The sequence below is a fragment of the Lutra lutra genome, chromosome 14 (genome assembly GCF_902655055.1).
Source record: "Lutra lutra chromosome 14, mLutLut1.2, whole genome shotgun sequence".
NCBI classification, from domain to species: Eukaryota; Metazoa; Chordata; class Mammalia; order Carnivora; family Mustelidae; genus Lutra; species Lutra lutra.
Genome location: NC_062291.1, coordinates 26,045,053 through 26,061,177, shown reverse-complemented (window position 1 = coordinate 26,061,177; position 16,125 = coordinate 26,045,053). Strand labels below are relative to the sequence as shown.

The window sequence follows — 16,125 nt, the reverse complement described above, 5'->3', positions numbered from 1 at the left end:
CAAGCACGAAACTGAACCAGATAAACCTGAGTACGAACTAGTGTGAGGGCTTCACACCAAGGACAGAGCAGAAGTCCACGGAACATGCGTTTGCTCTGGAGATACTTAGAACGGGGGGACCTGATAGAACAGAGGTCCAAGTGCAGAAAGGGAGCAGAGGAAGGGAGCCAGGGCACGCTGTCCGTGGGCGAGGAGGACTTAGAAAAGGTTCAGGTCAAAATACAGCAAAGCTCGGTTTCGAGAGAGAAATGGTGAGGTGGCTAAGTTTTATTTTGCTTAAGCAGGCTCAATGCCCAGCCTGGAACCAGACGTGGGGCTTGAACTCAAGACCCTGAGATCATGACCTGAACTGAGATCAAGAGTCCGAAGTTTAACCCACAGAGCCACCCAGGCGACCCTGGGGCACAAACTTTTAAATTTCAAGTTTTGTGAAGAACGTGAGGCAAGCACAATATTCTGAATCTGGGATATTACAACCCCGAGATGGACAAACTGACGTAACTTGAACAGAATAGGAAGAAGTCTTACTTTTAAGAAGTTAATTTATTTTTGGTTTCACCTGCAGCAGGATGAGACATGATAAAAGCATGGCCTCTGCAGGCTCGACTTCATCTCCTCCTGCTCTGCCAGTTTCATTGCCAAACGTGTGGGCCCAGTCCTACCCCTCCCCCCACTGTCCCTGAGGGCAGTCTCTGAGGCAGTGTGGTGTCTGTCTGTCTGGCTTTAAAGTCTAGGCTTTAAACACACCCAGGGGGCCCGTAGTCAAGTGTTTCGCTTCCATCCTCCTCTTCCTCCTCCCCTTCCTTCGGGCTCCTGGGATACCAGTGGACGTGGCAGAGGAAGGGCGCATGTACACATGTGCAGGGCTCCAAGCGGGGCCCAGGAGGACCTGGGGACAGCTGCCTGCGGCCTCAGCACTGTCCGTGCAGCTGGGCAAGAAGAGGGGCACATTTAAACCTCAGCAACTCCCTTACTCTCTTTCACCACCCCATGAGAGAAACGGACAACAAAATCATGAAGCACGTCTTTAACAAACCAAGAAATTGTTTGGCTGAATCTCTTCACGTGCGTATTCAGAACTGACAACAGAGGAGCCACACAAAACTTGTCAACTACCGACCACATTCAACAAAGGTATGAAACACAATTACTTTATTGACTTCTTACAATCAAACACTGCCAACTACCATTACTTCCACTCATGCATCAGTAAAGGATACTTCCTTAGTACTTTCAGATGATACATTTAAACAATAAACAAAAAAGTTAGAACTTAAAATGCACCCTGATTAATTATGTAAACTGGTAATTTAAAAAAAGAAAAAGCGTAACAATTTGGTTCCTTTCTTCATAAAATGGAAATTTAAATTTCTCCTGATAGTCTTGAGGTTCTCATTATATCATGAGTAGTGCAAAGTGTGGCACACAGAGTTTCATCTAGAAAGGTGTGTCTTACACACCTATTCAACAAACGAAATGTGCATAACAAAATGCATACAGTCAATGCATGATAGAAAGCATGTTTCAAATACAAGGTGGCCCGTCAGGCCGCCATATTATTTAGGTTTTGCATTATCATTTATGGCATTACAGATTAATTATACATAACATACTTTTATACATTTTAACCCTGAAGATAAGAAAAATAACTGCTGCTCGAAAAATTATTCCAGGTAGCCATTTGGTTTGTATCAGGAGAAAGTGAGCCTCCGAGAGTCTAGTGTCTGCCCCGTCTGGACTCCTTAGCGCGAGTGCCCCATCAGACACGTGACGCGTTTCACAGTGAGCGTTTCCTGGCCCCCGCGCTGCCTCTCCCCACACGGCGCATCTCTGCAGTTACCCTCTGTGTGGTTTTCCCTTTTTTTTCTGGATAAACTGTATCACTCTATTATTTGTCTTGTCTTCTCAGCTTTTTTATGGCCTTCCATTTCAGTTATTCATAAATCCTTTCAGAATATCCTCCGAGAGCTCCATAAGGGGAAGTTCTGGAGACGGAAAATCCAAGGGCGGAAGATTGGGTATGGGAATATCCTTGGCCTTCCCCGTGTTCGAGGCAAACTTCTGCCAGCTCGAGGAGGCCGCAGCAGTCTCGGAATGTGGCGGCAGGCTCCACAGCTCCGACTTTTCTACAAAATCAGCATCAACATCCAGCTCCTTCTCTACTGGGCCTTTGAGAAGTCTGGCCTTTTCGGCCTTTAGCTGTTTGTTTTCTTTCCTTAATCTTTCATTCTCGGCCACAAGGAATTCCACGTGCCTCTTCAAATCAGCGATCTTGGTCGCCTGCTCCTCTATAATTGTCTTATCATCTTTGGGGGCTTTGCTTCCGATGCGCGGCTCGGCCGGCTCACTCTTCTGCTGAAGTAAAAACAGTAGTGTGTCTGGATCCCTGTCAAAGACCCCCTGAATTTCAGGCAGATGCTTCTCGGTGGCAGGGCTGTACTTCTCAGAGAGAAGGGGGCTCTGGCCCTCGGCATCCTCAGAAGAGGGCTTGTGAGATGCCTGCAGCAGGGTGGCCGCCTCCCTGTCTGTGCTCTGCTGGGCTTTCAACCTTTCCTCCCGCTTTGCCCTTTTCCACCTCTCTTGGATGAGGAGGAGCTGTTTCATGTGGCTATCCCTTTGCAATTCCAGTGACAGATGAGCCTATTACACAGAAGGAAAGGTATCATTTAAGTCTCTTTAGTAATATCCAATGAATATCATTCCAAGATCCTATCCCCCTTTCTGAATGACTAACACTTAAAATTTACATACTATATTTGCAATTCAACAGAACCTCAAATTTTTTCAAAACAAGTACTAGGCCTCACCTGGGCCAGAGGCCACTCCCACCCACAGCAGTCATGCCCCCCCCCCCCCCCCCCCGCCCGCCGCCGCCGCCGCCTACACAAAGAGAGGGTCCATGCAGGCCACAAGGGGAATTAGGGAGGACTGCACTTCTGAGCCCCATAGGACATCTACATAAGGCCACTCCGTCAAGACCAGGAGACGAAGGTAAACTCCCTAACAGAAAGACAGTCAAAATAAGGAGACAGAACACATTCTAAACGAGAGAACAACACAGATCCTCAGAAAAAACAATTAAATGAAACAAAGATAAGCAATCTACCCCATAAACAGCTGAAAGTAATGGTCATAAAGATGCTCACTGAACTTGGGAGAAGAATGCATGAACGTAAATCGTCAACAAAGAGACAGAAAATACCTCCATAATACAAGAAAGTGCCAGGCAGAGCAGAAGAATACAATAAATACAAAATACACTATTAGGAATAAACAGATTAGGTGACACAGAAGAACAGATCTGCAATCTGAAAGGGCAGAAATCACCCAAAATCAACATCAAAAGAAAAACTCGTTTTGGATGAGGACAGTTATTTAAGAGATCTCTGGGACAACAAAGCATAATAAGAAAACTTATACGGAGAATAACAACAATGTCTGCAAAAGCCAAACTATGGAAAGAGCCCAGATGTCCACTGACATATGGATAAAGATGATGGGAAATAGTTCTACACAATGGGATACTATGCAGCCATCAAAAGAACATCTTGCCATCCTCAATGATGTCGATGTAACTAGAAGGTTTTATGCTAAGTGAAGTAAGTCAGAGAAAGACAAATACCATATGATTTCATTCATATGTGGAATTTAAAGACACAGAACACATGAACACAGGGGAAGGAAGGAAACATAAGATGAAAACAGGGAGACAAACCATTAGACACACCAAACTCTAGGAAACAAACTGAGAGGTGTAAGGGAGGGGTGGGGGGGTTGGGGTAACTGGGTGATAGGCATTAAGGAGGGCACGTGTGATCTCATCATAACACTGGGTGTTACATGCACCTGACGAGTCACTAAATTCTACCCCTGAAATTTTAAAAAAGTGTTTTAAAAATAGTTTTTATTTTAAAACAAGACGAAAAAGAAAGAGCTGAGAATTTCCTTAACATAGGGATGAAAACAGACATCAGGTCCAGGAATAAAAAACAAGCCCCAAACAAAATTAACCCAAAGAGATCCATACCAAGACATATTATAATTAAACTGTCAAAAATTCAAGTTAATCTTGGGGCGCCTGGGTGGCTCAGTGGGTTAAAGCCTCTGACTTCAGCTCAGGTCATGATCCCAGGGTTCTGGGATAGAGTCCCACATTAGGCTCCCTGCTGAGACAGGAACTCACACTTCTTTGGCTGCCGTTCCCCTGCTTATGCCCCGTCCCCCCCGCAAAATTATTAAATAAAATTAAATTTAAAAAAAAAATTAAAACAAATCTTAAAAACAGCAAGAGAAAAACAACTAGTTACATGTAAGGGAATCCCCATAAGATTACCAGCTAGGTTTCTGTGGGGATTTTTTGGGTAAATCTCTTTCCTCATCTCTGTAACAACATCTAACTTCTAGAGTGGTTTTACTTTATATCATTTCTGCACAGATGTCTGCACTATGGTTTAGATGAAAACTGTATAATCTCAATTATAAAATAACATGCTGGGATGTTATTAATTATAGAAATCAATTTTACTGTCACCATCAAAGTGATCACATTCTTTTTTTTTTAATTTTTTTTTAAGATTTTATTTATTTATTTGACAGAGAGAGATCACAAGCAGGCAGAGAGGCAGGCAGAGAGGCAGGCAGAGAGAGAGGAGGAAGCAGGCTCCCTGCTGAGCAGAGAGCCCGATGCGGGGTTCGATCCCAGGACTCTGCGATCATGACCTGAGCCGAAGGCAGCAGCTTAACCCACTGAGCCACCCAGGCGCCCCCAAAGTGATCACATACATTCTACAGCAGTGTGAAGCCTGCTATCCGCCACCACAGGAGCCGCTGCTGCAACTGGGCAGAGCAACATGGAAACACAGTTTGGCAATTTCAGAAATGAAAACACAATGTACACGAGTTCTGATGTGAAATGTGCAAATATCAGAATAAAACAGAACGACCATCCCGTACTACTTAGTAAGTGAACACATCTACTCTTATTTGGTGACTGAGTGAGGTGCAGGACACAGCTGGAAGAGAGTGATCACGGACAAGTTAATTTCCACGTTTCACTCTCAGGTTTCCAGAGTAGAAGACCCGACTGGACAAGTTGTCACTAAACAGGAGGTAGACCAAAAAACCCTAACAGAGTTGACCACAAATCCCATGGTACAAATTTTAGGCAGGTGCAAAACTCCTGTCTGGAATTGTGTTTTTCTGACCACCACCATGAAGACAGCACAAAAATGTGGTCATCTCTTTTCCCCCTAAGACCTTACCAGGTCTTCTAACACCACAGCCCTGATTCACAGTAACAATACTAGAATCCAAACAAATAAAATCAATTATGGTATCTGGAAGGAAATGGAGAACATGTTTTATTTTCCTAGTACTCCATTTAGGACCAATTAAGGCCCTAAATCCCAAGATCTCCTAAATGCCAGAGAGGCTCTGGCCTTTTAAGAAAAATGCTTGTGGCTGGTGCTCCTGTCTGTGCAAAGCCTTCCTGCAAATTCCCTGGGTTCAGGGCTCCTGGTGACCCCCTGCCAAGGTCACAAATGGGGAGGGGAGAAGCGGGAACTCCTCCCAAAGCAAGCAGGGGAGCAGTCAGGATGCATCCTCAGCAGGATGCAGGTGACCTTCCAAGGCCAGCACTTCTCTGAGCCACCACAGGGAGGTGAGCCCAGGGCAGATGTCACCTGCCCCACTCAAGGATCAGAAGACTTGGAATACAAAAAGTGTCAATTTTTCCCAAAGTCACTATACGGGTTTAATGCAACTCCATCGACATCCCAGCAAGATGCCAGCTAGAAAAGGGGGGAAGGCTAGGCCTCTGGTGGTAGCTTTACAGGAGGGGAATCCTCTGCCAAAGAAAAGTAAATGTGTTTAGTTACTGAGTCCTGAACCCTAAAAATTCAATGTTGTTACAAAGACGATCCAATCCAGTTAGCAAATCCTCTGCCAAAGAGTGAAAGTGTTCAGTTATTGAGAAGTATGGGATGCTTGTTCTGTTTTAAATCTACAATTTAAACATTTCCAGAATCAGCTGGATTCTAAGCAAAAGGTCTGCAGGCCACGAGCAGCATGATATATTCAAAGCACTGAAAGGGAAAAAACAAATATCCAGCAAGGCTATCATTCAGAACTGAAGGAGAGAGAGAAGAGTGTCCTAGACAGACAAAAGTTAAAGGAGCTCGTCACCACTAAACCAGCTTTACAAGAAGCATTAAGGGAAATTCTTTAAATGGAAAAGGAAAGACCAAAACTAGAAATAAGAAAATATATGAAAGGGAAAAAAAAATCTGACCAGCAAGGGAAAACACAGAAAAGGAAGTGGAAACCACTGATGAAGCTAGTATGAGGGTGAAAAGACCTAAGTTGACGTAAGCTACTGTAATTAGTTAAGGGACTCAGAAACAACAAGGTATAAAATAGGGGCGCTTGGGTGGCTCAGACGGTTAGGCACCTCTCTTCCACTCGGTGTCCTGGGATTGACAGAGCCCTACATAGTGCTCTGTGCTCAGCAGGGAGCCTGCTCCTCCCTCTCCCTCTGCTGCTGCTCCCCCTGCTTGTGCTCACTCGCTCTCTCCCCAACCCCATCAAATAAATAAGTAAAATCTTAAAAAAAAAAAAAAAGTATAAAATAGATGTCAAAAATATAAAATGTGTGTGGGCAGGGGTGATAAAGTAAATAAAAATGTAGTGCTTTTAGAAAGCATTCAAATTTAAATGACCACCACCTTAAAACAGACAGCTATACACATGTAATTATATAGGAACCTCACAGTTACCACAAATCCAAAATCTGTAGCAGACACAAAGAGAAAGGAATCAGAACGTAACACTAAAGAAAGTAAATCACAAGGGAAGAGGGCGAACTACAAAACAAGAAAACAATTTAACAGCAATAAATAGATACCAACCAATAATTACTTTTAATGTAAACAGACTAAATGCTCTAATCAAAACAGGCAGGGTGGCTGAATGGATTAAAAACAACAAGGCCTACGTAGGTGTTCCCTAGGACAGACTTCCAACCCTTAAAGACACACGTGGACTAAAAGCGGAGGAATGGAAAAAGATATTCCAAATGATAAAGGGATCAATCCAAAAAGGAGAAAACACCTGGAAACATTGATACAGCCACCAGAGAAGCACCTAAATGCATAAAGCAAATATTAACAGACGCAAAGGGAGAAACTGACGGTAGCAGAGTAATAGGGAATTTGAACACTCCACTTACACCAAGAGACAGATCATCCAGACATAAAATTAATAAAGGAACACTGGCCTTGAAAAACACATTAGACCAGATGGACGTAACAAATACGTGTACAGCAATCCATCCCGAAACAACAGAATACACACTCTTCTCAAGCACACAACAGACTTCAGAATAAGGCTGACATGTTAGGCCACAATGAATTTAAAGACTGAAATCATTTCAAGCATCTTTTTCTCACCACCAGACCATATAACTAGAAATCAACTACAAGAGGAAAACTGGAAAAAAACACAAACACGTGGAGGCTAAAACATGCTACTAAGCAAGGTCAATAAAAAGAAAAATCAAAGAGGACTCCAGAAGAAGGCATGGAGCAATGAAACACAACAGTTCAAAGACTATGAGAGACAGCAAAAACAAAAGGGAAGTTAACAGTGATACTGACAACCTTGAAAACAAAAATTTCACCTAAAGAACTAGAAAAGGAAGAACAAAGCCCAAAGTAAATAGAAGGAAGGAGATAATAAAGATCAGAGTGAATATAAGTGAAACATTTTAAAAAACAGAAAAGATAAACGAAAAGCAGGTTTTCTGAAAAGATAACAGAACTGATAAACCTTCAACACTCGTCAAGAAAAAAAGAGGATACTTACATATAAAATCAGAAATGAAAAGAGAAGTTACAACTAATACCACAGAAATACAAAGGATTTTAGGAGATTACTACCAAAAATTACATGTCAACATACTGGACAACCTAGAAGGAATAGATAAATTCCTAGAAACATAACCTCCCAAAACTAAAGCAGGAAGAAATTGAAAAATTTAAACAGACTGGTTTCTAGTACCTGAACAGACTCTGTAATCAAAAATTCCCAACAAGTCCAGGACCAGATGACTTCAGAGGTGAATTCTACCAAACATTTTAAGAAGAGTTAATATCTACCCTTCTAAACCTATTACAAAAAACAGAAGAGCTAGAAAAGCTTCCAAATTCTATGAGGATAGCATTATCCTAATACCTAAATCAGACAAAGAAAAAAAAGAAAATTACCGGCTGATATTCCTGATGAACACAGATATAAAAATCCTCAACGAAGTATTAGCAAACCAAATCAACAACACATTAAAAGGATCATCCACCACACCACCATCTAGTGGGATTTATTTCAGGGATCCAAGGATGGTCAGTATCTGCAGATGTATCAACCAGATATACCACATTAACAAAATGAAAGATAAAAAAAATCATACAATCATCTCAAGAGATGCAGAAAAAGCATTTGACAAATTTCAACTTCTATTCATAAAGAAGCTCTCAACAAAATGAGTTTAGAGGGAATATAACTCAACCTAATAAAGGTCATATATGAAAAACCCACAGCTAACATCATATTCAACAGTTAAAAGCTGAAAGTTTTCTAAGATCAGGAACAAGATAAGGGTATCAACTCTTGGCACTTACTCAATTTAATAGCAAAGTCCTAGCCCCAGCAGTAAGAGAAAGAAATAAGAGGTATCCAAACTGGTAAAATCATCACTATTTGCAGATGACACAATACTATATACAGGAAACCCATAAAAAGCCACCAGAAAAGTATCAGAATCAATGATTTCAGTAAGGTTGCAGACAGAAAATATACAGTAATCCATCACGTTTCTAGACACTAATATCAAAGTAGCAGAAATTAAGAGAACAGTCACATCTACAGTTGTATCAAAAATAAAAAACCTAAAAATAAATTTATAACCAGGGTCCGTGGATGGTTCAGGTGGTTAAGTGTCTGCCTTCGGCTCAGGTCATAATCTCCCTGAGTTTGGGGGGGAGGGTGGTCCCAGCTCAGCAGGGAGTCTCTCTCTCCCTCTCTTTCTGCCCCTTCCCCCCACTCATGCTCTCTCATGCTCTCTCCCTCTTTCTTTCTCAAAATAAAGAAAATCTTAAAAAAATAAAGGAGGGGGGAACACAGCTGGAGGTACTCGTCTCCCAGATTTAGCTACACTGCAAAGCGATGTAATCAAAATGGTACGGTATGGCACAAAAACAGACACATAAACCAAACAGAACAGAACAGAGATCACAAAAACAAATGCACATATAGTAAATCTATGACAAAGGAGACAGGAATATACAATGGGGAAAAGACAGTCTCTTTAATAAAACTGGTCCACTACAAGCAAAAGCATGAAATTAGACCACTTTCTTATACCACCCACAAAAATAAACTCAAAATGAATTAAAGACCTAAACGTGAGACCTGAAACCACAAAATTCCTGGGAGAAAACCTAAACAGTAAGTTCTTTAATGTTCTCAGGGATTATTTTTTGGATCTGTCTCTTCAAGCAAGTACGACAAAAACAAAAGTAAACGGGACTATATCAAAATATTAAAAATTTTGCACAAGAAAAACTATAACAAAATGAAAAGGCAACACCCTACAATGTGGAAGAAGGTATTCACAAATGATGAATCCAATAAGGGGTTAATATCCAAATATATAAAGCATTCATAGAACTCTTTATGAAAAAAACAATCCAATTTAAAAATCGGCAGAAGACATGAATGGGCATTTCTCCAAAAAAGACATCCACATAGCCAACAGACCCATGAAAAAAAGCTCAAAATCACTACCCATCAGGGAAATGCAAATGAAAACCACAATAAGGTATCACTTCACACCTGTGAGAATAGCTAAAATCAACAACACAAGACGCAGCAGGTACCTGCAAGGATGTAGAGAAAAAGGAACCCTCCTGTGTGGCTGGTGGAGCCACTATGGAAGCCAGGAAGGCAGTTCCTTAAAAATTAAAAAATAGGGACGCCTGGGTGGCTCAGTGGGTTAAGCCGCTGCCTTCGGCTCAGGTCGTGATCTCAGGGTCCTGGGATCTAGCCCCACATTGGGCTCTCTGCTCAGCGGGGAGCCTGCTTCCTCCTGTCTCTCTGCCTGCCTCTCTGCCTGCTTGTGATCTCTCTCTGTCAAATAAATAAATAAAATCTTTAAATAAATAAATAAATAAATAAATAAATAAAAATTAAAATTAAAAAATAGAACCACCACACAATCCAGTAATTCCACTACTAGGTATTAACCCAAAGAAAAGAAAAACGTTTACTAATTGGAAAAGATCTACACACCCCTACGTTCACTGCAGCATTATTTACAACAGCCCAGATATGGAAACAACCTAAGTGTCTATGGATAGATGAATGGATAAAAAAAAGATGTGGTGGGGCGCCTGGGTGGCTCAGTGGGTTAAGCCTCTGCCTTAGGCTCAGGTCATGATCCCAGGGTCCTGGGATCGAGCTCCGCATCAGGCTCTCTGCTTGGCTGGGAGCCTGCTTCCCTTCCTCTCTCTCTGCCTCTCTCTCTGCCCACCTGTGATCTCTGTCTGTTAAATAAAAAAAAAAAAAAAAAAAAAAGATGTGGTGTATGTAAATAACAGAATATTACACAGCCATTAAAAAGAATGTGATCTTACCACCTATGACAACACGGATGGGCCTAGAGGGTCTCACATTAAACAAATTAAGACAGAGATAAGACAAATACTATATGATTTTACTTGTAGGTAGAATCTAACAAGCAAATGAACAGAAACAGACTCAAATACAGAGAAATGGTGGTGGCCACAGGAGAGGGGGATGGGTTGATGGGACAAACAGGTGAAGGGGATTAAGAGGTACAAACTTCAGTTATAAAATAAGTCATGGAGATGGAAAGTACAGCACAGGGAATTCAATCAATATTAATACTGGAGTAACACTATATGGTGAGAGACTGGGACTATACTTATGGTCAGCACTGAATACACAGAATTGTCAAATCACTATATTGTGTACCTGAAACTAATATAATACTATATTATCAACCAAACTTATAAACAAACAAAAATAAGTTGAGGGAGACACTCTCAGGAACATGCTCAAGGTCACATAGCCAAAAGGCAAAGCTGAGGTGTGGACCAACCAGGGCAGTACAGCCCCAGTATGTTGGTTTTAAAATATGTAAAGAGGGGGCGCATGCGTGGTTCAGTCATTGTCAGTCTGCCTTCAGCTGGGGTCATGACCCAGGAGTGCTAGGGGTCCTGGGATCCACCCCGCCCCACACTGGGCTCCCTGCTCAGCAGGGGAGCCTGCTTCTCCCCGCTTGTGCTTTCTTTCTCTGTCAAATAAATAAATAAAATCTTTCAAAAAAAAAAAAAAAAGTCAAGAGACAGAGTCTAATACCCCTCCCCTCAAACGTGGGTGGGCCTTTGTGGTCAATTCAAGGAACAGAGCAGGAGGGATCATGCTGGGAAACTTCAACTGCCACGTGGCCAGATTACAGAGACCAGAGAGAAGAGGAGGGGGAGGTAGAGGAGGATATCACGGCTGTGCTACCTGAGGAGCTCTGCCTATCTCAGGCCCTGTAAGTCTACCTAGCTCAGCCACCGGAAAGAAGCCACCTTAGAGACAACATCACCAGCTGCCACCGTCTGATTACACAAGAGCTGCCCACTCCCCCCAACCCACAACTGATCAGCTGAGCTCAGCGAACCTCATTTGTGAACAAATAAATACCTATTTAAAAAAAAAAAAAAAACAAGGGACGCCTGGGTGGCTCAGTTGGTTAAGCAGCTGCCTTCGGCTCAGGTCATGATCCCAGCGTCCTGGGATCGAGTCCCACATTGGGCTCCTTGCTTGGCAGGGAGCCTGCTTCTCCCTCTGCCTCTGCCTGCCACTCTGTCTGCCTGTGCTCACTCTCGCTTCTCTCTCTATGACAAATAAATAAATAAAATCTTTAAAAAAAAAAAAACAAAAACAAAACAAGCTGCACCTGGGTGTCTCAGTGGGTTAAAGCCTCTGCCTTTGGCTCGGGTCATGATCTCGGGGTCCTGGGATTGAGCCCCGCATCGGGCTCTCTGCTTAGTAAGGAGCCTGCTTCCCTTCCTCTCTCTCTGCCTGCCTCTCTGCCTACTTGTGATCTCTGTCTGTCAAATAAATAAATAAATCTTTAAAAAAAAAAGAAAAAACAAAACAAAACCAGGGCGCCCAGGTGGCTCAGTCACTTAAGCGTCTGCCTTTGGCTCAGGTCATGATCCCAGCATCCTGGGATCGAGCCCTACATCGGGCTCCCTGGTCACCAGAGAGCCTGCTTCTCTGTCTCCTACTCTCCCTGCTTGTGTTCCCTCTCTCGCTGACTGTTCTGTCAAATAAATAAATAAAATCTTTAAAAAAAAAACAAACCTTTTATGATGGTAATGCAAAAACCTTATGATCTCCTTCCACTTAATGAAGAGTAGTAACTCATCAGCATGCCATATAGTTAATGAACTTAACCTCTGTGCGAGCAGCTTCATGTGAAAATCTAGTAACTATGCAGGAAGAACTGTATGAACAGTTTGTGTCCTCCTCATCGCCGAAGTACTCATTGTGTCTGACACCGAGTGCAAGACTTGTGTGGAAGCAGTCTTTACATGGGCATAATGTTTTCTTACCATTTTATGCCTTTGCTTTAAAAGAGTTATATTACCATTCAGTACACATCTCCCATAAATGGGAGAAACCGCATGTTAGCCTACCATCACGTTAAGTGGGTTTTCAAAAATGTAACAATGTTTCCAATACCACTGTAATACTATACACCATAAATATTCTATAATGAATGACTCATACATTGGTGTTCAGGCTAGTCTACCATAAAGCAATCATCTTGCCGCTTCTTCGTTATCAGTGCATGCATTGTTATACCTGTAAATAAATGAAGTTTTTTTCACATTTTCATTTTTGATGTCTCGTGTCAGTAATACATATTAACATCTACAGTACTGATGTTGGCAGTAACGACAATCTTGTAGACAACAGAAACTTACTATGTCAACAAATACAAGACAGTACTCTTAACATATTTTCTCTTCCTTGTGATTTTAGTATTTTTTTTCTAGCTTATGTTTGTAATAAGGATACAGTATATAATTAAACAACATACACAGTATGTGCAAATAACTGTTTGTGTTATCGTTAAGGTTTCTGGTCAACAGTAGACTATTAGTAATTAAGTTTGGCGGGGGGTAGAGGGAGCAAAAGCTACAGGCAGATTTTCTACTATTTAGGAAGCTGGCACAGCTAAGCCTCAAGTTGTTCAAGACTCAACAATATGTATTTTCCACATTTTCTATACTGTGTTTTTTGTCAATGAGTATTTGTGGAAAATTTAACAATTTTCTATTTGTAAAGGTAACGTATTCACAGTAGAGTATACAAAAAAAAGCTTTAATATTTTGTTTAAAATACTACCAGGTATTCTGTTAACAATATTTACTGGGTGCTTTTAAAAAGTTCTAAGTGAGAAAAACAGTGGTCTAAAAAATAATGATAATGTGATTCAATGAGAATTCTATTCCGCTAGGTTTTAAAATTTTTTAAACAAAAAAGCAAAAACAAAATAATTGGGCCTTTCTACCATAGATAAGTTGTTTTTTTTTTTTTAATTCATAAACAAAACCCCATTCATTCAGAAAGTCAGAAGTCCTTTCCAAATCAACACATTAAGACTTTTTTTTGAATGGCCCTACCTCTCTGAAATGCCATTTGTACTTAGCTTAAAATTAAAAAACTTTCCTCTTTAAACATTCATTCTACAACTAGTTAAGATCTTCCCAGAGATTTACTTTATTTATTAGAGAGAGAGAGATTTAGAGAGCAGGGGGGAAGGAGAAGGAGAGAGAGAGCATCTCTAACAGATTTCAGGCTGAGTGCAGAGCCCAGAGTGAGGCTCAATCCCAGAACCCTGAGAGCATGACTTGAGCTGAAATCAAGAGTCAGACCTTCAGGGACACCTGGGTGGCTGCCTCTGGCTCAGGTCATGATCCTGGGATCCTGGTATCGAGTCCCGGTCAGGCTCCTTGCTCAAAAGGGAATCTGCTTCTTCCTCTGCTTGCTGTTCCCCTTGCTTGTGCTCTGACAAATAAATAAAATCTTTAAAAAAAAAAAAAGTCAGACACTTAACTGACTGAGCCACCCAGGCGCTCCAGCTAAAATCCCTTTTTATTAATGGGGTTAAGGAGGCTCAGTGTATGTTTATATTACATGGCTAACATGAGCAGTTCTATACATTCAAAGGGAAGAGCATAGAATAGAACATAACTTTTAGGTTCTCTTGGTTCAGTCTGAGAAAGTGGCATTTTTTCCCTGCCCATTGATATCCTCTTACAGAAAGAACCTCCTTAATTCAGTTAGACAGACACTACTGAGTACCTCCTATGTACCCTGCCGCTTTTTAATCAGAAAATCATCTTTGGATAAAGGTATTTTCAAAACCTAGGTAGGCCCTCCCCAAACACAGAAGAAATTTAAAGCCATTAGTGAAACAAAATTTAAAGGTACCAGAACTGCTTAGGAATTCAGGAAAAGACAAATTCAGATTTAAATTATTTTTGGCATGCAAAGGGGAGGCCAACTGGTTTCCCCTTGACCAGACCTGCTTACTCTCCATGAGTCAATGCTCAGGAAAGGCCCCAGAAGTCTCTAGGGAACACATTTAGTGACCCAAGATCTAGGAGTAACAAAGAGAAAACAAGTTTCTGCATGCCATGTCTGGAACACTGACAGTAGTTCACTGAGTTTTAATTTCTGAAGTACTCTTCTCTTTTCCATCTTACGTATTTGGACTACAGTGTTCTGAGAGGGGCACAGTATTTTATTTTATATACAGTTCAAGTCCCCACAAGAAAATCCTTCTAACCCTTACCACAAAAATATTAAGAAACTATCTCACCTGCTCAGACTGTGTGAGCTTCATGGCTTCAGAAAGGTATGCTGGTTTAAAAAAAAAAAAAAAAGGCATTATTAATATGAGTGTCATAATCTTATAATCAACAGGTCAAAGGAAGAGTTTAAGTACTCCTATGCCAAAAAGAACTGGTTTTAGAAGCAATTCTGCTAAATAGTTATACTGTTCCTGAAAAGAAACGAGGTGGGGATTTGAAGACAGGATTCTTAACTTCTCCAAGAAGTCAGTGGTAACCAACTGTAGATACTCTCTACCCGTCCTGAAGGGGTCTGTTCTTCAAAATCCTTATAGACTTCATAATTAAGAAAGTACAGATAGCCTAATCAGAAATACAGAATCAGGAAGAATTAAAATGAAACAAGAACCTTTCAAAACCCTATTACTCATCTTGATCACAAAAATATAAAAAAAAAAAAAAAAACGAATTAATAGTGTCTTTTTACCCACATGAATACCTTAATTATATCATTTTGGCCTCCTACAGAACTACTTTTATTGAATTACTTCTGAGCTATCCCATCAACCTACCAAGAATCAGGTAGTTAAGAGCCATAAGAACTTGTTGACTTATTTATTGTAAGCAAGTTGTTGAGGATAGTATAATGTCTTTTATGAAGACCATAAATGGTCAGTAATTCAATCAACTTCTCTCTGACCTTAGGATCAGTTCCTGGGTGACTTAATTGACTTGGATGTAAAAAGTCACTGTAAAAATCCTTAGTTTTCCTCTCTCAGATATCTTCTAGAAAGCTCAAAGCCAAGTTCTCCTTCTATCAAATAAGCAAGAACTCATGGTGCATTTTGTGAACTATGCTTCCAGGCACTCCTTATTTTCTCCTTCTGTGTATTCCTCATCTGCTTATTTTTAATTACATTTTATATTTTGCTACATTCCTCTCTAAGGCTTTTATATACTATCTGGAACAAAACAGTATATATAAATGACAAGTATTATAATAATAGATCACATGCAGTCTCCATTTTGTTTATTTCTTCCTTACTATAAACTTTTCAGTATCTCTCATCCCTACATTAAGTTCCTTTTTGCCTTCTTGCAGATACTACAATGCAATGTTTCTGTCGTCTTGATTCAAATATTTTACTGATTTTATTGTCTACCAAGTTCCACCAGTCTTTATGATAAAGAA

The 16,125-nt window shown here is 40.8% G+C and overlaps 1 protein-coding gene across 2 annotated transcripts in view; it reads right to left on the bottom strand.

Moving 5' to 3' along the window:
• Positions 1-1,135: 1,135 nt before the first annotated feature.
• NRBF2 (nuclear receptor binding factor 2) overlaps positions 1,136-16,125 on the bottom strand; it is a 36,568-nt gene continuing 21,578 nt past the window's right edge. For both annotated transcript variants that reach the window (XM_047701582.1, XM_047701583.1), the window contains 2 exons: positions 14,963-15,003; positions 1,136-2,640 (listed from right to left, as the gene is read on the bottom strand). In XM_047701582.1, the coding sequence (XP_047557538.1) occupies positions 1,930-2,640; positions 14,963-15,003 (752 nt within the window). In that variant the 3' untranslated portion in view covers positions 1,136-1,929. The remainder of the gene's footprint in view (positions 2,641-14,962; positions 15,004-16,125) is intronic.